The sequence below is a fragment of the Phoca vitulina genome, unplaced genomic scaffold, assembly GCF_004348235.1.
Source record: "Phoca vitulina isolate PV1807 unplaced genomic scaffold, GSC_HSeal_1.0 scaffold78, whole genome shotgun sequence".
Classification (NCBI taxonomy): Eukaryota; Metazoa; Chordata; class Mammalia; order Carnivora; family Phocidae; genus Phoca; species Phoca vitulina.
Window position 1 is genome coordinate 2106583 of NW_022589781.1, and position 21051 is coordinate 2127633.

Genomic DNA, 21051 nt, shown 5'->3' on the forward strand with positions numbered 1-21051 from the left:
TCTGTTTACTACAATTAATCGTAAATTTGTTTCAGTAAGTTTAAATTAGAAATCTGAAGTCTAATATTTTCTAAGTAAGTTTAACGGGGAAAAAAAAAAAATCTCTTTAACGTGCCGGGTTACCGTGTTTGTTTTCCTGCATTCTAGGCTCTAAAATCCATCCACTCGGCCCCGACTGGAGCCCCCTAAGTGCAGACATTCCTGCGAGCCAAGCCTCTGTGCCTGTGAGCTCGGGGGGTGCCCCTGACCAAGGTGGGGTTCTGTTCTGGCATCTGAGAGGCGCCCTGCACTCTTTCTCTTCTTCTTTTTTTTTTTTTTTAAGATTTATTTATTAGAGAGAGTGTATGAGCGGGAGGGGCAGAGGCAGAGGGAGAGAGAGAATCTCAAGCAGACTCCCTGCTGAGCCCCATGTGGGGCTCGATTGCACAACCATGAGATCATGACCTGAGCCAAAACCAAGGGTCGGATGCTCAACCATCTGTGTCACCCAGGTGTCCCCTCAGTCGTCTTTAGTTTGTTTTCTAGTGTGGTAAGCCTGGGGAACAGTGTTCATTTCCAGAACACCTTCGTTTAGCTGCGGAGTTAAAGTTCTCGCATTGTAGCATCCGGGCTATTCTCCAGTGAGCTTAATTAAAAATAGGGAAGCATGTCTTGGGTGCAGGGTTTCAAAGCGATTGAGGAGAGAAAACCTTCTATGTGAAAAAAGAAGTCTTACTATGAATGGCTTGAATGTCCATGTGCTTTTTTTCTGTCTTCAGCTGATGATGGAGAGGTTCCTCTGAGGGAGAAGGAGAAGAAAGTGCGCCCCTTTTCGATGTTTGACACGGTGGACCAGTCTGCCGCCCCGTCCCCCTTTGGGGCTCTGAGGAAAAACCAGAGCAGTGAGGACATCTTGCGGGATGCGCAGGTGCGAAGAATGGCTCAGTTTAACATTCAGTGGTAATTCTGTGTGTGCTCCTTAGGAGAGAGAGGCTGTCGTGTTGAGGGAGAGCAGGGAAAACCAAAGTATTTCTGGAAGATTAGAAAACAGAATTCTGTCATTTTGAATTCTGCAGCTTGAGTGTATTTGTGGTCTCACACCGTATGGGAGAAAGGCTGCCATACTTGCTGTTGGCTCCCATTTTGTGTGATTCTGTGGGAACTAGGAGTGCGCTGAAGCACGTCGTATTTGTGCTACCCAGCGACCTTGTGTCTTCAGAATCTGGAGCCGAGGTTGTGTCAGTAACAATTTGGTGGTGAATCTTCTGTGACCGTTAGGATCCCAGCCTTTGAGCAGTGGGTGATGGCAGCCTGCTCCCCGTTAGGTGTTTTGACCACAGTGCTGTGATGTTCTCGTGAGCGAGGATGATTTTGGGTTATTGGGGCCGTCTGTGAATATGTGAAGTGGCAGTTAAAGTCCCCGAGCGGGCACCCCTGGTTCCCGCGTGGGAGCTGGTGACAGGGAAGAGGCCTCCGGGGCGGGAATCATAGTGCGTTCCTCAGGTTCCTTAATCAAATGTAGTTCAGGGCAGAAACCTACACGTTTTTAATGACTTGAAAACGTAGAGCTGATATTCTCAGCGTACACTTATATTTGCAGAATTCGGTTATCTAGAACATGCTGTGTACCCATTTGGACAGTGTTTTAACTGCTTTGTATGTGTGTGTGTTTCAGGCCGCAAATAAAAATGTGGCTAAAGTACCACCTCCTGTTCCGTCAAAACCAAAACAGATTAATTTGCCTTATTTTGGGCAAACAAATCAGTCAGCATCAGACATGAAGCCGGATGGAAACCCTCAGCAGTTGTCAGCAGCTCTTGTGTCCGTGGGAAACAAACCGAAAACGGGGCAGCAGCAGAGGGTCGTGGTGGCCCCCGGCGCACCCTCGGCTGGCCAGGGCCAGGCCCTGTCTCCAGCTGGGAAGCAAGAGAGCCCCCCCGCCGCCGCCGTCCGGCCCTTCACTCCTCAGCCTTCCAAAGACACCCCTCTCCCGCCCTTGCGAAAACCCCAGACCGTGGCAGCGAGCTCCATATACTCCATGTACACACAGCATCAGGCTCCCGGAAAGAGCTTGCAGCAGGCCGTGCAGAGCGCGCTGACCAAGACACACTCCAGAGGGCCGCACTTCTCGACCGGTGAGCTTCCGGGTCTCGTCTCCACCGGCACTTGAGGCGGCCAAGTCCTGCGCCAGAGCGGTCACCTGTCGGCGAACAGCAAAGCTGACGGATGCTTTTGTTCTAAGGCTTCTTACCTGGGGGCTGAAACAGGTTTCTGCTCAATGCCAAGTAGTAGTAAGCGAACGCCCCAGATGGAGAAAACCTGCGGCGTAGACACAGCCTTATGCACTGTGGCGGCCGCGTGCCTTTGGCCCCCACTCCCCGGGAGCTCCTCGTGAGTGAGGCGCACGCGGTCCTCACCGCGGGGTTCGGTTCACCGGGTGCTCCTGGGGGCGGACGACGGGACAGCTGCCCCGTGTGTCTGTAGAGCTCACGCTCTGATGAGGACACAGCTGCTAGTTAGGTATAAAAACCTAGAAGGACTTACAGTCTGGTAATCTTTTAGGTTCTTTTTAAGAGTCATTCGTTTCTAAAACTAGAATCAAGTTCATCCTGTTTTAATTGAATAAGGTTGCTTTTCTGGTCATGAAATCAGCATGTAATTGTGCCCTGAAATGTCCCGCAAGTAACCAGACAACAAAGAATTTACACACGTGCCGCGGCTGAGTGTCGGCTTCAGTGAAGACTGCCTGATGCAGTAATTTGTGAATTGGGTAGTTTTGATAGAATCAGAATGATAAGGGGAATAGTTTCGGTAAATACAAGTGGTTCTTAATAATGTTGTAAGCCAAGTACGATTTCCCCCAGTGATTTAGTTTTGAGACGAGGAAAGAGAGGGCGGTGCATGTTTAGTTTTAATCTAGATGCAGGAAAGATTGCCAGTTTCCATTGCTTTTTTACATTTTTGTATTTTGACATTTTAAGTTTGTATGCTACAGCCGGTGATTTCTTATAGTTACAATAGCAGCGTTTTTCTGCACGGTACATAAAATAATGGTGCACGTTCCCATCAGTGAGGGTTTTCATTCTGTGATAAGTTTACTGTGCGGAGATGGAAGCCTTGCTTTGTCCTTTGTTGTTTTTAAAAATGAGTCGTGTTGCAGGGTGCTGTGTAGTAACTGAAGTTAAAGGAGGCTTTAATTACTGTGCCCTGTGTCTATCACTTGCTGGTTTGATTTAATCCTGATCAGGGCTTTGTTTCCGTTTCCAATCAGTATACGGCAAGCCCGTGATTGCCGCCGCCCAGAGCCAGCAGCAGCACCCGGAGAACGTGTATTCCAGCGGCCAGAGCAAGCCCGGCAGTCCCGAGCCCGACGCGGAGCCCATGTCCTCAGGCCAGGAGAGCCACGAGAACGAACGAATTCCTCGGCCACTCAGCCCGACCAAACTGCTGCCCTTCTTGTCCAACCCCTACCGAAACCAGAGCGACGCCGACCTGGAAGCCTTGCGGAAGAAACTGTCCAACGCGCCGCGGCCGCTCAAGAAACGGAGCTCGATTACAGAGCCAGAGGGTCCGAATGGGCCAAATATCCAGAAACTTCTGTACCAGAGGACCACCATCGCTGCCATGGAGACCATCTCCGTCCCTTCGTATCCGTCCAAGCCGACGTCAGTGGCGGCTGACTCCGAAAGCCCCATAGAAATCCAGAATCCGTATTTACACGTGGAGCCAGAGAAGGAGGCGGTCTCTCTGGTTCCTGAGCCAGTGTCCCCAGAGGACGTGGGGAGCGCCAGTTCCGAGAGCAGTGACACGCCAGCCCTCTCCCCCGGCCTCGATTATGTGCCCGAAGGAGTCCCAGACAGCAGCCCAGATTTCCAGAACAGTGTGGAAGAACCAAGTGCAGAGGCTCCCCATCTGCTGGAAGTGTACCTGGAGGAGTACCCCCCATACCCGCCCCCGCCGTACCCATCTGGGGAGCCAGAAGGGCCGGGAGAAGACTTGGGCAGCATGCGTCCACCCGAAATCACGGGGCAGGTGTCCCTGCCTCCTGTAAGTAACGTGGTGTCTCGTGGTCCTTTCAGGAGCCCCCCTCCCCCCCTGAACTTGTCAAAGACTTCCAGGTGGTTGACTCTCAAGACCCAGGGAAATGTGCACATTCTCAGGGCCATTTGCAAAAGATGGTCTGTGTGTGAATTGCCCGTGGTCGCCGACATGTCTACAGTTTTCCTTTTATTTTATGGCCCCCTTAGCGCTCGGTAGATCTCAGAAGTATTATAAGAATTTGGTAGATTCGGGATAAAGAACATCTTTATTATTTAGGAAGAACCCTTCTCTTTGTGAAGAGGCAGAGCTGGGTTCTTACGATACAAAGCACACGCCACTGAGGGCAGTCCTTGCTGGGGAGGCCGGCGAGGCTGGGAAGGGGAAGACCTGGCTCGGAAACTCCCTCACTCAACCAGCTCTGTGAAATCAGGCAGACGGTGCCCTTTTCTCTCCGGTGACGTCACTCTTTCACACTCTTCTTCCCCCCACAGTGACGTGTATCTTTAATGAACTGTTGCGGGGGATCCTCAAACTTCCAACGTTGATAAACTTGGGAGGGTTTGGGACCGATGCGGACAGGACGAGCCTGTTCCTCTCCTACCGTGCAGGGGACCCCTGAGGTGCCCTCCAGCCCCGGCTGCCCTTCCTCCCAGGCTGTGCGTGTGTTGACTTGGGCACACATGCCTTGCGATTGTTATGCCTTTGTTTGCGAGTCTGTCGTGTCCCTTTGAAGTCAGAGAGGATCAAAATCCCAGGGTGTCCTTAAATAAAGTTGACCTTTTCAGGTGTAATTGGCATCACGCTGTTTCTGTAGGATGCCAAACCATGAATTTTAAAGACCAAAGCAAAACTGCATGTTGTAGGGATCTTTTTAAAGTGCTTTATATGTTTGATCCCTTACTGCATCTTTGAGATGTAACGGTGTTCAGAGATAATGATCATCCCGATTTGTTGTGACTGCTGGTTACTGTGGACGTTTGCTTACAAGTTTTATACAGCACGCGCTGGATTCTAGGGGACAAGGCTTAAATGGAGGTTGGCCCTGGAAACGGCGCTGTGTCCTGTCCATCCTGGCTCGGGGCTCTCTCTGGCTGGCGCTGACCTTGGGGGAAGGAGAGACGAATCACACCTGTGTTTGCTGTGTCCCCTCCTTTGGTCGTCAAGTCCAAATGATTCACGCTTCCAGGGACAGGAGACTGTGGGTCCAGTGTCTTCCTGGTCTGGCTTCGAGTGGGACCGAAGCGCGTGTGTTGGGCCTGTTGACGAGCGTGCGCAGGGCCCCTGCCTGTGAATGGCCACATAACGTTTACACTTCTTGTTTCCAAGAAACAACAGCAGTTGAGTTGTCGCACGTTTGTGAAATGGAGCGACGGCCACTTGATGTTTTCTAAACCTCGGTAGTTTTCCGCTTCCGAAATAAAATAAGGACCAGGCTGCGTAGCACAGTGTGCCCCAGGAAACGTTTCCATTTTGTTGGGCACGTGTAGGAAACTTACTCGATGGGTTGTTAGATCAGTTTTAACAGTTTTGCTGTAATAGTCGAAGGGCTTGACTAATTTGCTTGTGGATCTTGGAGGATAGTCAAATTCTGACTATAAGATAGGGGTAGTATTTGAAGACTGGAAGGGTTTCTCGTTAGTGTACCTAGACAGGCTGATAATATGTATTGTTCCCGTAATTATGGGCTTTCCCCCGAGGAAGGTGGTTGAAAGGAAGGTATTTGGAGAAGCCAGCTGACTTGGATTTAAATCCCAGCTCTGGTGTTCCTGGCTGGGTGCCTTAACTTCCTTATCTGTAGAATGGGCTCACAGGGTTTCTGTGAGGAGTCCACGAGTGCATTAAACATTAGCCACGATAACTCTGAGTGTGCCTTTGCCTGGATTAATTGTGTGAGTTTTGCCAACCTTGATCAGATAGGGAATTGAAGACCAGTCTCGGCTGATTTTACGCCCCACAGAAGGCCAGCTGTGGTGTCACTCCCACGTGACCTCGCGGCGTGTGTGTTCAGTAAGCTGCGTATTGTGGTTTAGCTGCATCTCTGGGTAACGTTGCATGTCAATAAAATGTGCTGATAGAGATTTTTAAATGTCCTTTTACTTCCGCAGCTGAGATGCTCCTCCTCCTCTTCCCGAGGTCTGCTCGCTGCCATCGGGGTTCTTACATCCTGCCTCTCTTCCACAGGGCAAAAGGACAAACTTGCGTAAAACTGGTTCGGAAAGGATCGCCCATGGGATGAGGGTGAAGTTCAACCCCCTTGCTTTACTTCTAGATTCGTCTTTGGAGGGAGAATTTGACCTTGTACAGAGAATTATTTATGAGGTATGATTGGATTCGTAGATTCTTGAATACAACGTTCCTCTGCTTAGGAAGCTCCTCTAGGGGGGGTGGGGGTGAGGTGTGGAGGGAGAGATGCGGAGGGAGGGAGGGAAGGGGAGGGAGGCAGGGACGGGGAGCGCGCTCACACAGGCTCACACAGGCTCACACACGGGGCTGCGCTGAGGTGACTGTGGGGTTTGGGGTGACGTGGAAGTGCGGTTTTCCCCAGGGTTCCTCCCGAGTACTTTTCTGTCCGGGGAGACGGTTCCCCTCTGTTTATAGCTGCTTCTGGGTGGACGCAGACTTGCAGTGTTAGGTTGCACATGTGGTCCCTATTTTCAGAAGCGTACTATTTAAAATATTCTTAGCTGACCTTTTTTCCTTTCTATGGCAAATACACCTTCTCCTCAGACACTAATTTGCGGTAGGGGCCGGAGGGTAACTAACCAAAAATAGTTCCCAGCACCTCTTCATTTTTAAGACCTTTTTACAGTGAGCGCCTACTTAACGTGGCTATTCCGGCGGTTTTACTTCTAGACTTGAGGTTGGTGTAGTCGTCTTGGCTTCTGGAGGTTTTAATTACAATTAAAAAAAAAACAACAACAACCCACAGGAGCCTGTTTTTGTTCCCTTGATCCTGAAGAGCAAGGTGATAGTGACCTGAGCAGTGACGGTCCCCCTTGGTCTTGATGTCACAGGTTGACGACCCGAGCCTGCCCAATGACGAGGGCATCACGGCTTTGCACAACGCTGTGTGTGCGGGCCACACGGAAATCGTTAAGTTCCTGGTGCAGTTTGGTGTGAACGTCAATGCCGCAGACAGTGACGGATGGTAAGTCCCCGGCGCCCATGTGTGTCCCTGTGTGACACTCCTCTCGCTCCCATTCTGGAAGCACGCGCAGTTTTATAAAGTATCGTAGTCGAGTGATAAGGAGATGTCACCAGGTGTCACAGACATAGCCGAGTTGGCAAGTTTGAGAGATGCTGGGTCAAGCCCGGTTCTGCGAGCCCGGTGACACCTGTCTTCAGTACGCTGATGTCCACGGTGTGTCTGCAAGAGGGAAGCAGAGTTTATAACCTTTCCCAAGTGTCTTTGACCGTGGAATCCATTTTTCATGGAGCGTTCTATGGAACGGTTATGTGCATAAGATACAGGACACATTGTTATAAATGACGAGTAGTCTTCATAGGACAATGGATTATTATTACACACTGAAACAAGGTCACGCCCGATAACTGTAACAGAGAGTAAATTTTGTAATTTTTTTCTTTTTAAAGAAAGTATAAATTTATAATATGCTATTTCTTTGGAAGAATACAAAAAAACTTTTTTATATGTACAATTTCTTAAAGGTAAACAACCATTTTTTAATCTAGTCCCTTCAAATTTACATATATGTATATTTTGTAGCCTAATTTTTTGGTTTAACTTTATAATTTAAGGAAAACAAATTCTTTTTTTAAAGTAAGCTTTGTACCCAGCATGGGGCTCGAACTCGTGACCCCAAGATCAAGAGTTGCACACTCCCCTGACTGAGGCAGCCGGGCGCCCCCAAAACAAATTCTTAATGTGTCATCGTGTCTTTGTTTCCCTATTATTAGCAGTTTAGATTATATGTAATTTTTCACTATTAGAAAAGCCGTGCACTTAAAAAATCTGCAGTGATCTTTACCAGTCTTTGGCTGGCAGTGTTCTGGGGTGCAGGATGGGGAATACGTGGTTTTGGAGACTCTACACGTGAGAGGAATGGGATGATGAGGGGAGGGACGAGAAGGGTGAATACATGCAGTCTGTGCGATCGGGCCTGGGTCTCACGCCGCGGTCCTTCTGTGAGCTGCACGCAGGCTCCTCTTCCTCCTTCGTGAGTCTGGGGTCGCTTAGAGCATGCGGTAAACGTGTGAGCGGCTGGAGGGACTCTCCGTAAGGCCATCAGTAAGTTCCCGCCGGCCGGCGGCCTAACAAACTGAAATGTGCATATTTCACAGTCGCTTTTCTGGTCTGCATTGAATTGACAAAGCTTTACTCAATCAAAATTCAGTTTGGACCCTACAAACTGTTAGGTTAAGGCAGTTTTCTGTGTGCGACCCAATTCCCTCTTTAGTGGGACCGGGGAGGGAGTACGGCCGTGCACCTGTTTCGGGTGAGGCCTGTGCCGTCAAGACTGCTGCGCCCTCCACGCTGCCCGGGACACGGGGCAGGTGCTCCAGAACATCTCGCCCCGTTTAGACCATTGCACGCATCTCATGTCCTTGCACTCAGTCCATGATTCCTCTCGCCCTCCGTGCTGCCCCGCGCAGCGCCCAGGGTGGCCCGTCCTCGACTGGTCCTCCCTGCCCTCCTCCCATGGGCTCAGGGATCCGTGCGTTACCGATTGGTTTTCAGCAGAAGGGCCCAGACAGTACACCTCGGAGTGGTCTCCACGGGCGGCCGGGCCGCAGGTGTCGCGTGCGGGGAGACCTGTAGCCTGCTGTGTGTCGCTCCACAGGACCCCGCTGCACTGCGCGGCCTCCTGCAACAACGTGCAGGTGTGTAAGTTCCTGGTGGAGTCCGGAGCCGCCGTGTTCGCCGCGACCTACAGCGACCTGCAGACCGCCGCAGACAAGTGTGAGGAGATGGAGGAGGGCTACAGCCAGTGCTCACAGTTCCTTTACGGTTTGTAACCACCACACGCCAGCGCGCTGATGACGGCGCGGGTCTGCCCTCTGTGTCTGGGGTACGGTTTGCTCAGTGTTTCAACATCAGGAAACGTTTTTGTGTTGTGCGTAGTCCTGGGCACTGAGAACAGGGCAGCCTCAATGCCCCAGATGAATGCAGCGCTTGTGTGTGGGCCTCCGAGCGGCCCTGCTGGGGACGGCCTGAGCTGGCCACCCGCCCCGCGGCCCCTGTCCCCGTGCGGGCCTGAGACCGGGCCCCCGCGAGTGGAACCCCCTTCCATGGCGGACCCAGGATTTCCCACTGGATCAGACTTGTCATAAAGTAAAGGAAGGGCAGCACCTGTTTCAGAGCTGATTTTTGGCTCTTTTGTTGTCTTCATTTTGCGTTTATGATTCCAAGGGAGAACATCAGCTCTGATCCTAGAGAACAAGGGACTTGAGGTGTCAGATGGGCGTCATGTCAGGTCGCGTTTCTGGTCACGACCCTTACAAGTTGAGGTTAACTCTTCCTAGCTGGGCTGGAGCGGAATTGAGGAGAGGCGGTGAGCAGGTGCCAGGACGCCGTTCTGCTCACGCTCTGGGAAGCTGCTCCGCCTGGCGGTGGGAGGGCACGAGGCTGGTGAGCCTGCGTCCCCGCGTGGCTGCGTCCCGGCTCTCGGGCTGCTCTCAGGCTCCGGGCCGGCCGGCGCGGTGACCTCGCAGCTCTTAACGCTCACTGTGGGTACTGAGGGTGACCGCTCATTCCTGTACTGATCTCTGGATCGGGGGTAATTTTGATAGACTGACATTTTACTATTAAGATATTAATATATACTTTGTCATATGAGCTGTATTGGCCATCTTGAGCTTTACTTAATTATGGAGCATGATCTTTAAAAACAGTAGGGACATCTGATCGGAGGCTTTACTTTATGGAACGTATCATGGACTCCAAGAAAGCGTGTCTCTGCCGTAGATGTTGAAATGGCAATGGCCTGGCTTCTCCCTGGTCTGGTCTGGGGGCCCCGCCCCGACGTGGGCCCTCACACCTGTGGCAGCTGCGACCTTGACCTTGAATGTTCTCTTCCTCACGTTTATCATTCCTTGCTTTTTAAAAATCCCTGTATCACCTGGGAATGAATCCTGTAACCCCTGGGTTTGCCGTTTCTGGGAAGTAAGTCACGCTGTGATTCTCTGGCTTGCGTTTCCGTTCACGGTCGTTCTGGAGCCTCCTCTGTGTGGTGACGCTGGTTCTTGCTGTCTGCCCCGCTTACGGCTGCGTCTGCCGTGTCTGTCCTTCCGTTCTACCTTGAGCATCGGGGCGCGCGTTCACTCGCAGTTACAGACTGTCCACCCAGAGGGGCACTTGGTCCCAGGGACACACGCCTAGTTCCTTTCCCGCCATGTCCCCCTCTGGCCCCTGCTGGACGTGGGGTGAGAGCCCGCGGGGCTTCAGGTCGCTTACCCAGTGACCCATGATACCAAGCATGTGTTCAGACCCCTCAAAAAGAATTTTAAACTCTTAGTTCGGTGAATAGCAGAGTAAGGAGAAATTTTCTTCCATTCTTGATGACTTCTTGGAAATGAGAATGAAGTTGTTTTTTTTTTTCAAGTTGAAAAAAAAATGTTTATTGTCTAGAAATATATATAAAAAAAATTCCCCACAAAAGATGCTATTCTCTCATTTCCCCATCTTCTTCTTCTTCTTCAACACCCCTGATATAAAGGACATTATTACACCTTATTAAAACTTCACCCAAATGTCCAGACAATGCTCCATCTATGTATTCTTCTGTGATTGCAAGCTGCATGTTCATATAACCATCTACAGATACCAGGTACCCTTTGTACTCCATTCCCCACTTAAGTTTCACCATTACTGGCTTTCCTGTTAATCCATTCAGGAAAGGTTTGGGATTGAGAGGCAAACTCATGGTGACTACAAGCAAATGATGCAGGAAACTCGCCGCCGACCCAGGTGTAGTCCGTCCCTCGTGACTGGCGTAGCTCCCGCCGGGCGCGAATCGCGGAGCTTCCAGAGAAAATCTGAAGTTGTTTTTTTATTAGAATATGATTTTCTAATTCTGACCAAATATCTTTTAATTAGTATTTTACAGTTATTCAGGTTTGCCCAGAGTAATCTCGCTGACATTTTGGAGAGCTGTTGTTTGAGCAAACCACAGTGCCATTTCTCCCCTGCCCCTTCCCTGCTCCCACTCTAGCCTGGTGGAGTCCGAGTTCGCTCAGGGTGTCACCCTTATGGGGCTCACGGTCACAGGGAAGTTGGAAGTGTAAGCATCCCCATTAGTAGAAGCCTGACCCTTAGTCGGCAGAGCCTCTGATGGAAAAGAGCAGCTCCGTGTCTTGTGTCAGTTTTGCCCAGAGCTCCATTGTGGTAACTGATAGACGAATAATAAGTTCATAATTACATTCAGTGTCCACAAGAAGTTGAAAAATCTGACTATTTCAGGGCAAGCTGACACTTTCCTGCCTTTTCTAAACTGGTAAAGGTGAAAACAGTAACCAGCTCTGGAGTGCTTGGACCTCCTGACCTGCCTAACCCTTCTGGCCCACAGCCCACTGCGCACCCACCCCCTCGCTCGCCCTGTGCCCGCCTGGCCCCGTGCCCGCCCCCTGCCCTCACCCTGTGCCCACCCTGCACTCGCCCTGTGCCTGCCCTGTGCCCGCCCCGCATCTGCCCCTACACTGTGCTCACCCTGCCCCCCACACTCGCCCTGCACTTGCCCCCGTGCCCCCCCCACGCCCGCCCCTGCACTCGCCCTGTGCCCACCTGGCGCTCGCCCCGTGCCTGCCCTGTGCCCGCCCTGCATCTGCCCCTACACTGTGCTTGCCCCGCCCCAACACTCGCCCTGCACTTGCCCTGTGCCCGCCCCCGTGCCCGCCCCTGCGCTCGCCGTGCCTGCCCTACCCCCGTGCCCGCCCTGCACCCACCCCGCGCCTGCTCCATGCCTGCCCCGCGCCTGCCCTGTGTCGGTGAGGGGAGAGTGGAGGAGTGCAAAGTAGGGCTGAACATGCAAGTCTGTCACTACAGTGAAAGTGGACGTTTGTGGGTTTCTGTATCTTCTAGAATTTGGATCTTCATGACTTTAGACTTGACTCTGTATCATGTCTGAAATATTTCCGCATTCTAACGTATCTTACAACTTTCTCCCTCTCCCTTTCCCCACTTGGAAATGGGCAGGGCCTGCTCAGTAGACACTGTTGTTGCGGCTGCTGTAGGTTCCAGGTCAAGAGTCCCCCGGTCCCCACGCTCAGGGCGGCTGGAATTCGACAGGCAGAGCACTCACTCTTCTAATAGCCTGGACAGTTCATTTTTATTCCTGGGCTTGCAGGAGTTTCTGTACTAAGACTAGTTTCTGAGCTGCCTTAGAGAGGCTCGCCTAGACTAACGTGTCTCGTAGGACATCCCCCCCGGCTTTGTTCACGGGGTGCTTCGTGTGGTATTTTCAGCTTCCCTGCGCCTGCCCGGTTCCCCTCCTTTGGCTCTGTGGAGCCGAGGGTTGGAAGAGTGGACAGTCTGAGTCATGTGTCCTGTGTGGTTTCTTCCTGTCATTTCAGGGGTTCAGGAGAAAATGGGCATCATGAACAAAGGAGTCCTTTATGCGCTCTGGGATTATGAGCCTCAGAATGGTGACGAGCTGCCCATGCGAGAGGGGGACTGCATGACTGTCATCCGCCGGGAGGACGAGGAGGAGACCGAGTGGTGGTGGGCACGCCTGCACGACCAGGAGGGCTACGTGCCGCGCAACCTGCTGGGGGTAAGTTACGTGGGCCGCCGGCGCTTCTGGGCGAGCCGGGCCGTGCGGGAGCGCGCTGTGTCCGGCCGGGCTCGCTGCCGCCGACCGCCCTTTGCTCGCGCCCGTGGGAGGTCAGAGTTCGGGCCGTAGGGGAGGGTCCACATGCATGCCTGCTACCGCCGGAGGTCGGGGCCCTGCTGCATCCAGGCAGCGTCAGGTGTGCGCGTACCTTTGGCTACAAATGAGGATCCGCGGAGCCGGCGCGCAGAGCCTTCCCTCCGGCTCGGGAAAGCAGTCCAGGCGTGTGAGCCCATGTAGGCCGGCGGCCCTGCAGCATCCGGACAGAGGGCCGGCTGTGCTCGGCACGGGGCTCTCGGGAGCGTTTGCAGGGAGGAGGCGAGGAGGGTAGGCCGAGGGCAGGGAGGGGAGTGACGTCCTGTGTGCGCAGGGCCTGAGAGGAGAGTCTAAACCAGAAGAGCTGGGGTGGGGGGGGTGGTGGTCAGCACCATGGCTCCCGCCTCCGCCTCTGCGCGCTCACTGCTGGGCAACAGGGGCGCGGCCGGCAGGCGCGGGGAACACTGCCTCCCGAGACCGCTGGGGTGTCTGCCGGTCGGCTCCCGTCGGACCCATGGTCTGTGTGGCCGGAGCTGCTCTGGGGTCGAGGCTGCCAGCCCGGTTCCTTGTGCGAATGCGTGGTGGCGGGGCCGCGGTGCTTTCCATGGCGTGTCCCGGGTGTGGGGACCTGGCGTCTCCTCCTGACCCTCCTTGTCCGTTCTTGTGTCTCGCGCGTCCAGACTGCTGCCCCCGGTTGCACGGGTCCTTGTTAGTCAATCTTTGGGGCTTAGTATCCGCTGCTGTGGTCTTAATGAAAATTACCAAGAATGGATGAAAGTCAAAGAGCACTGAGCCATGGAGCCCCTGAAGCTTCCCAGCGCCTCAAACACCAGCAGCTCGCACTCGTTCTAGTTTCTTACCTGGGAAAACCTCTTCCAAGTGCCTGCTGATCGGAGTCTTTAGTTTTACTTTTCTAAAAAAGAGGTCCCGTGACTCATGAACCGAGAATCCTCACTTGCCCTGGGTGTGGAGGCACTTGGCCTCAGCGCGCGGGGCCCTCAGGAAGCTCTGACATCAGCAGACCAGACCCAAGATTTTCATGTTGATCTGGCGTTTAAATATTCTTAGCCTTTTGGAAATCTCTTTGGGGTAGAAGTGGCCTCTCAGTAACTTTTTTGGGTTTCCTTGGAGGTTCAAAAAATGGAAATCATATAAATGTTGAGCTTTTAATCAGAGGCTCAGATGGGAGCCTGGAAGATTGTATTGACTACTGATCTTTTCTCAAGAAAACAATCTTTTGTATAATGTTGATCCACCAGTTAGTTTTTCAGTTTTGGCTGGAAGTCTGAGTCTCCCTTCTTACAGTGAACCTTGTTCCTTTTGTCTACGCAGCAGGAGGACGAGGAGGCTTTGTGTAGTTTGCCAGTTGAACTGCTAGTTTGACTCGCTCTTGGCTTCTAGACTGCAGATCTTCCGACCTTCACAGGCTCCTCTCCACCTCTTGTTATGGAAAACACAAAACCACAAAAGTCCACAAACAAAAAACTCCACTTGACCCTCCCTTAAATCGGTACCTTTTAGTCTGTGGCATTTCGTGGCTGACAGTCTCAGGTCCCACGAGAGTGGTCGTTGGGCTGTTATAAGTGAAGTTGAAAGACCCCAGAGCACGCGGTGCTGCAGACCACCTCCCGCCGTCACAGGCTGAGCCCACGGGCCAGGGCTTAGCGCCATCATGCCTTTTCACGTCCGTGCGCCACAGTGTTGTGCCTGGTGGGGAACCCCTGTGGCCTTCGCACAGGAGTTGCTGAATGTGAATCTTTGTGCCCTCAGGCAGCTCTGGGCGCCTCATGTGGCAGAAAGAGTCCTTTCCTTAGTTCCTCTCCTGTGACACCAGCCACCCGCCCATTACACTCCTGCGTGTCTGTCTCTACAGCGTGTAAACCGTTTTTCTGTTATCTTGCAGCTCTACCCAAGAATTAAACCAAGGCAAAGGAGCTTGGCCTGAAACTTCACAGAATTTTTGTGTCTGAATAATTAATCTTTGTTATCACTAAGAAGAAGTAATGTGATTGTTTTTGGCAAAAATTTCAGAAGACTGACTTTAATGACAACGTAACTTGAAAGCAGTGCAGAATGTCCTCTGGAAGAAAATGAAGGATTGGGGAATTTGCTATCCGTGGGGGACATTCAGCGTGATAGACTGGAACTTAGAAGTCAGCTGATCACACTGTTGGGGAACAGTGTTTACGGAGCACTTGGGAAGATGAAAAGTGACCGTCCTGGTTTTCTCCAGAAATAGGGCCATTCGTTGGGCTCCTGGGAAGTTGGCTTCATGTCCTGCTTGGTTGGTGTTTGTCCGCATCTCCCCTGCCCCAGCCAGAAAGGCCCAGTGCCACCGAGGCAGCACCTCTGCCTGTCCCCCCCTCAGGTCCCAGGGGACCCAGGGGACTTGGGTGCCCCGCGCACGGATGTTGTTGGTGAAGAACTAACTGTTGGTCCGTTGTCGGCAATCCCTTTATGATGGGAGTTCTTCAGAATTACACATATGTTTGAGATATTGGAACCAAGCTGTAGCACAGCTAATTAGAGTTAGAACTTTGTTTTTAGGATGAATTTGAATCTATATTTATTGTCTTTTGTATCTTGGAAATTGGACACTTGCTATATAGACTTACCCATGATATTTGTCAAGATCATAGTTGACTTTAAAAACAATTGTAATAAAATTAAACTTTTTGACTCCAAAGCTTTTTACTCGTTTTAGTTTTTTGTCATTAAAAGCCTTGTTTAAAGTTCATAAGCCGTTGGTCGGCTTACCCAGTGGGAAAACAGTATTTCTTTACCAGCCATGTGATTACATGGAAGAAGTGTTTTCTTGCTTACAGAAAACTCGGTTTTGTAATTGGTGAGTTTTGTGGTGGCCCTTGGTAGAGAACCATGGGGACGGAGGGTCTCACCATCCCTCAGCCTCTGTGAGACAGTCTTATCCTGGTCTACACTGTCCACACTCATTTGTGGGATGAAAACATACATAGACGGGGTCTCTGCATTGGTTTTTAATATGTTACCAAGTTTGTGAATGGCTTTGGAACCCACTCTGCTTAATGGAACTATTTTCAGTTAATATAAGCCACAAATGAAGAACGAGTGCTCACTTGTCGTTATATGTTTTTATGAGCACCTAAATTACAGCATGAATGAATGAAAGAACATCCCACGCTCATCTGAATAATGGAGAAATAGGGACAACTGAGCTAGCAGTCGGAAGACATGTGTGGTGGAGAGAATTCTGAGGATGCTCCCCGTCTTCCTGCCTCTGGGGTGACAGTGTTCGGAGGTGGGGCCTCCGGGAGTTGAGGAGGCGTGCATGATGTCAGGTAGAGCCCCCCCCTCCTTCATGCCCTTGGAGGAGGAAGAGGTCACGGCCCTCCCCTCTGCCACGTGCGGACATTGCAAGAAGATGGCCATCTGCTCTCTGGGTAGGGTCCTTGCCATACGGCACGTCGGCTGCACCCTGATCTCGGACCCACAGCCTCCAAAGCTGAGAGGTGGGTGTGTGTTGTGTGAGCCCCCAGGCCGTGGGGTTTTGTTCTGGAGCAGACCAGACTAGGAGTCCTGGTTACCCGGCCAGACACTGATCTAGGTGCTTCTGTGAGGGAATTTTCCCATCAGCTGACCTGGGGACAGGGAGGTCACTCTGGGCTGCCAAGTGGGTGCAGGAGAGGTGTGAGGTGCAAGGGGCTCAGCCCACCACTGCCCGCCCGAGGAGAAAGGGGTCCCATGCCAGGGAAGATGGAAAGCCCCTGCTGACAGCTGGGAACCCTCCCTTGGGTCTCTGCTGGGACTGGCCAGTCCCATGGGACCATGAGGTGATGGGTGTTTGGTGTTTTGTTTTTTGTTTTTTTTTAAGATTTTATTTTTAAGTAATCTCTATTCAGTGTGGGGCTTGAACTCATGACCCCGAGATGAAGAGTCGCACGCTCCTTTCATTGAGCCAGCCAGGCCCTGGGAGGATGGGTGTTTAAGCCGCTAAGCAATAGGCATCAAGTACGACGGGGCCTCTGGGCCTGGTCTGGCTCTTACCCACCGGCTGCGCGACCCTGCCTGGGACACGCAGTTCAGCGTCACCTCTGCACACCTCGGTGTGGAGGGGCCCATGCCAGGTACTGTACGTGGAGGTGCCGGGAAATCGTAAAGAGTCGCTCAGATGTACGGGACAGACGACGTGAAAATTAGGAGAACGTGATCATCCGTTGGCTTCGCCCTAAACGGAGAACATTTGCTTGTATTCTTCCTCTTTGTTTTTTCCTTATCAGAGCATCCTTGCATCAGAGGTTCTCGTAGAAATATCTGCAAATACAGGGAAGGGTCGTGGAGCAGAGTCGCGGAGCTGGGGTCACGGAGCCGGGGTCGTGGAGTGGGGGTGGGGTGCTACTGGGACCGCCCGCAGCGTGTCGGGTCAGTGTCCCGGCCACGGGTTTCTGTGCAGGGGTTGAGAGCGCACAGCTTCAGTGGCTGTGGTGTTGTGCACGTGAGGTTTGCTCAGGAGCACGATTTCCGATGGCTGTGTGATACCACGCATGTGAGGGACTCCGGTCTGACCCGGGCGTGTGCTGGTCCCCAGTTCCCAGAGTGACACCCATGAGGCATCTTCGTGGTGGCATTTCTAGATTTTTGAAGAAGGGGGGAGTAGGGCAGCTGGTGGGTGGGCCCTGCTGCAGAGGGGCTTCTCGTGGGGGTGGAGGGGGACACATGGAGGACAGGGGCAGAGGGCAGAGGTCACTGTGTCAAAGGCACAAAAAATTGGGAAGATGCTGCTGGTTCTCCTTCATAGGTCTGGGCACTGGGAGGTAGGCGGTGGCCAGAGGAAGCAGCAGGGCCCAGGTGGCTGTGGGAGGGGAAGGTGGGGGGAGCGAGGGAGAGGGGAGGGAGGAGGAGGAGGAGGAGGGAAGGGGGGAGGAGAAAGGAGAGGAGGGAGAGGGGAGAGGGGGGAGGAGGGGAGGAGGAGGAAGGAGGAGGGCGGGGGTGAGGGGGGGAAGAGGGGTAAGGGAGGGGGAGAGAAGGGAAGAGACAGGAGAGGAGGGAAAGGAGGGAGAGGGGCTGCCAGGAGGAGGGCATGTTCCATGGGGAAGAAGGGGCCTGCGCTCAGAGTGCTGGGATGCAGCGTGCAGGGAGAAGTGCAGAGAGCCTGTGTGCCCAGCACAGAGACTTGGGGGCCTTGAGCTGGAGCCACTTCCAGTGGGGTCCGAGGGCGGGGGGCGGGGTCCGAGGGCGGAGGCGGGGTCCAGAGGGGGCGGGGCTGGCGCACAGGCTGATTTCTCCCTGTGAAATAGGCGCTGGCGAGGGCTGCACTGTGGGGAGAACCCCAGGAACTTGCTAATTCTCCCTTTGTCCTTCTGTGCCGAGGGAAGCATAGACCTTCCCTGTTTGTCTCCATTATTTCCTCGGCTGGGACTGGACCAGTGCCAGGTGAGCGGTGAACCGGGTCAGCCCAGCAGGTGCAGAGGGGCAGAGTCTGCCCCGCAGACGCGGGTTTGCGGGGGCCTCTGCACTCCCAGTGCGCCTGGCCTCGAAGCCCCCACCCCGAGCCCTGAGCCCGAGCCCCTGCTGCTGAGTGGAGGACACTCCCCACCCCTCCCACCCTCCCCTCCACCCACAGGTAGGGCCCATGCCTCCCAGCCAAGCCTGGGAGATGCACCTGCCCGTCCCTCCCTATCCCGCGCCTCTCCGTGTTGTAGGGCTCTCCCAGGGGTCACCGCCTGCAGGCCCGGGGACTTCTGTGCCTGTCCTGCTGGCCCCATCTGGTCCCCACGCCCGCAGGCCTGCCTGGGCCTCCTCAGGGGAGACCAGAAGCAGATTAGAGTGGCACCTACTCTGTGGCCACTTAGGAACTTCCTAATTGGATTAAGAAATCGTATCGTTGTGCAGGAAAGGGGAGCTAAGCAGCCTTTTCCTGTCCAGAGGGGAATTCAGAGGTAGTAGGCTGTGACCAGTGTGTGCACGAACCGCCGCTGGACCCTCCAGAAGGACAGCACTGGGCAGGACTGTCTGGGCGACTCTTTATTAACAGCACATTCGGAAGAAGATAAGGCAACTAGGCGGTATTTTCATAATGCTGCTAGCGTTTTCCCAGGGTGGAGCCAGGGGACCAGCTCCCACGCCATGTCCCTCCTGACTCCACGCACAAGCAGGGCGGGGTGACGTCCGGACGGCAGACAGCGGGTTCTGTCCTTGACCGTGATCGGACCTGGGCCCCTGCATTTGTGCTCGCTTCAGGTGGCTGAGCCAGAGCCAACTCCCTTGAGCAGCTGGGACGCTCCCCGTCTGAGAGCAGGCTGCTCAGGGTTTGGGCTAGGACACGGCGGGTACCCGGGCGAGTCACGTGGTGGAGTGGGGTCTTCTCGGCCCCTCCGTTTTCCGTTTTACTCCGGGGACACGGGCTGCTCTTGGGTCAACGTCACCGCTGCAATTTTAAACCTGAAGTTGCTTTAAATATTCCCAGCAGGGGCCTTGTGTCCTTGGAGACAAACTTCACGCATGGTCAGCTTTTGAAATACCTCCCTGCGTTGTTTCCCTGGTTGAATATTGCTACAAACGGGAAAGTGTGTAAAAGTAGACTAGGTAACAGATTTCAGAGTTTCTTTGAGCTTACCAAGAGTTAAGTGACTCGCTGGCATTTAATATCATGATATGCAAATCTTTTACTTTGAAATCTGGAAGTTCTATCTCAAAAAGCATCTTTACTTTCAGCTATAATCATCCGTTTAAGTAAATGTTCCCATAATTGCAAGGTCCAGATAAAAAGTTTCTCTGTGGAGGCCTAGTGCTCGGCTGCTTGTCTTCAGGGGGATCCGTTATGACTTCAGAGGACCGAAAAGCAGAGCCACTGTGAGGAAGAAAAGAGCCGTCAGCCCAGAGACCAGGTACAAAATGAAAGGCTATTTAAGTGCCCGTAGCGCCTCCCGAAAGACCCGACTGCAGCCAGCAAGGCTGGGCGAGGGTGAGAGCCTCAGTGCACAGGCTCACGGCTTCTCTATGCCACAGGCCAGGGAGCCACGACCTGGAACGCGGGCCACACGACGTCAGGCGCACGTGCGTCTGGGCTGCAGCTCTCCCCGGAACCAGAGGCTTTCGCCCTTGGTCTCTGCTGGAGTGAAGTGGGAATTCTGGGGGAGATTGTGATCGAGTTGGGCTGGGATGGGCCTGGACCCCCGGCTTCTGCCAAGCTCCCCACGGCACCACGGCTCCTCCTAGCAAACGAGAGCCTCCACCGTGGACTGCGACCTCAGGGCGGGCTGTTTCCCAGGGACGGATGTACGGCTGGACAAGCAACTCAGTGTCACCCAGAACCGGCTCACGGACTTCCAGTTGGCTGAAGCCCTTTATAGCGCATCATAGCGGGCTTCCTCCAGAGTTCAAAGTGCAAGGAAGGGAGTGGCCAGGCCCTGACACCCGTCCCGCTTGCCACCTTGCTCCTCGCTGGTACGTGGTCCTTCCCATGAGGCGTCGGCCCCCTGCCCAGCCCTTGGGCTGCCCCAAGCTCCATTCCTCTGAGAGGAGGAAATGTACGGCCTGGGAGTACAGGGTACCCTTCCTCCTGGGGGTGAGAGAATGTCCTGGCATCGAGATGACCAGAGAACACCTCGCACTTTGCTCTTCAGGGAACCAGTGTCCTCCCTCTATTTGGCTTGAGGATCATCTCCCAGGTGGGCATTGCGGGGGCTCCAGCCACATACCCCAAGTGTAGTTACTATCGGGAGTGTTTTTAAAGGGGAAGGAAGTCATTTACTCTGAAAGAACGACAGATCTTCCCAAACCCGCTTGGACTTCCTCCAAAGGGTTTTGTTATATCAGCACTGCCTCCCGTGTGTGTGAATCAGCAGTTCATTTTCCTACAAGGGATCCTCCAGCCCCTCCCTCCACTGCCTAATCGAGGCAAAGCTGCTGGGAGGAGGGATTGATGGGGGGCTGGGAAGGGGCTGCCGGGGACAGTGCGTGGTGGGACCTTACAGCCACTTCCGGGCCCGACTCCCATAGCCCTGAAGGTCTGTAAGGTGGAGCTTTAAGCAAGCAGCAGCCGATAAGCCACAGGTCCCTGTCCCCTGGGGCCAGCGCTCCATCCCGAGGGAGGCTGTGTAAGCCGCGGACTTACAGAGATGAGGTCCAGCTGTATGGTCCCGGTGTTCTCGGGGTCCAGCTGCTTAAAAACCCCTGCGGAGGAAGAAGGGCCGACCCCGTGAGCAAGCGGAACAGAGACTGCACTGTCCTC

At 53.5% G+C, this 21051-nt stretch overlaps 3 protein-coding genes across 8 annotated transcripts in view; 1 reads left to right on the forward strand and 2 right to left on the reverse strand.

The window, feature by feature from the left end:
* The window catches only part of TP53BP2 (tumor protein p53 binding protein 2), a 54271-nt gene extending 38752 nt beyond the window's left edge, over positions 1-15519 (forward strand). For 5 of the 6 annotated variants that reach the window (XM_032393930.1, XM_032393934.1, XM_032393933.1 and 2 more), the window contains exons 10-18: positions 148-252; positions 759-907; positions 1655-2114; positions 3251-4026; positions 6202-6339; positions 7035-7168; positions 8823-8989; positions 12550-12749; positions 14746-14787. In XM_032393930.1, the coding sequence (XP_032249821.1) occupies positions 148-252; positions 759-907; positions 1655-2114; positions 3251-4026; positions 6202-6339; positions 7035-7168; positions 8823-8989; positions 12550-12749; positions 14746-14787 (2171 nt within the window). Of the gene's footprint in view, positions 1-147; positions 253-758; positions 908-1654; positions 2115-3250; positions 4027-6201; positions 6340-7034; positions 7169-8822; positions 8990-12549; positions 12750-14745 lie in introns of all 6 variants that reach the window. The other variant, XM_032393928.1, reaches the window with a different exon arrangement.
* LOC116625420 (small nuclear ribonucleoprotein F-like) lies at positions 9002-11051 on the reverse strand. The gene has a single exon (XM_032393935.1). The coding sequence runs from the start codon at positions 10902-10904 to the stop codon at positions 10644-10646; it is 261 nt and encodes an 86-aa protein (XP_032249826.1). The 5' UTR covers positions 10905-11051; the 3' UTR covers positions 9002-10643.
* A 3305-nt stretch (positions 15520-18824) lies between the features above and the next one.
* Positions 18825-21051, reverse strand: part of CAPN2 (calpain 2) — a 40223-nt gene continuing 37996 nt past the window's right edge. Inside the window, exons 20-21 of the mRNA XM_032393925.1 lie at positions 20935-20993; positions 18825-19668 (exon numbers count right to left, since the gene is read on the reverse strand). Coding sequence (XP_032249816.1) covers positions 19645-19668; positions 20935-20993 — 83 coding nt within the window. The 3' untranslated portion in view covers positions 18825-19644. The remainder of the gene's footprint in view (positions 19669-20934; positions 20994-21051) is intronic.

Excerpts from the sequence above, each read along its gene's own strand:
- LOC116625420 (XM_032393935.1), bottom strand. The coding sequence starts at position 10,904 with ATGAGTTTGCCTCTCAATCCCAAACCTTTCCTGAATGGATTAACAGGA.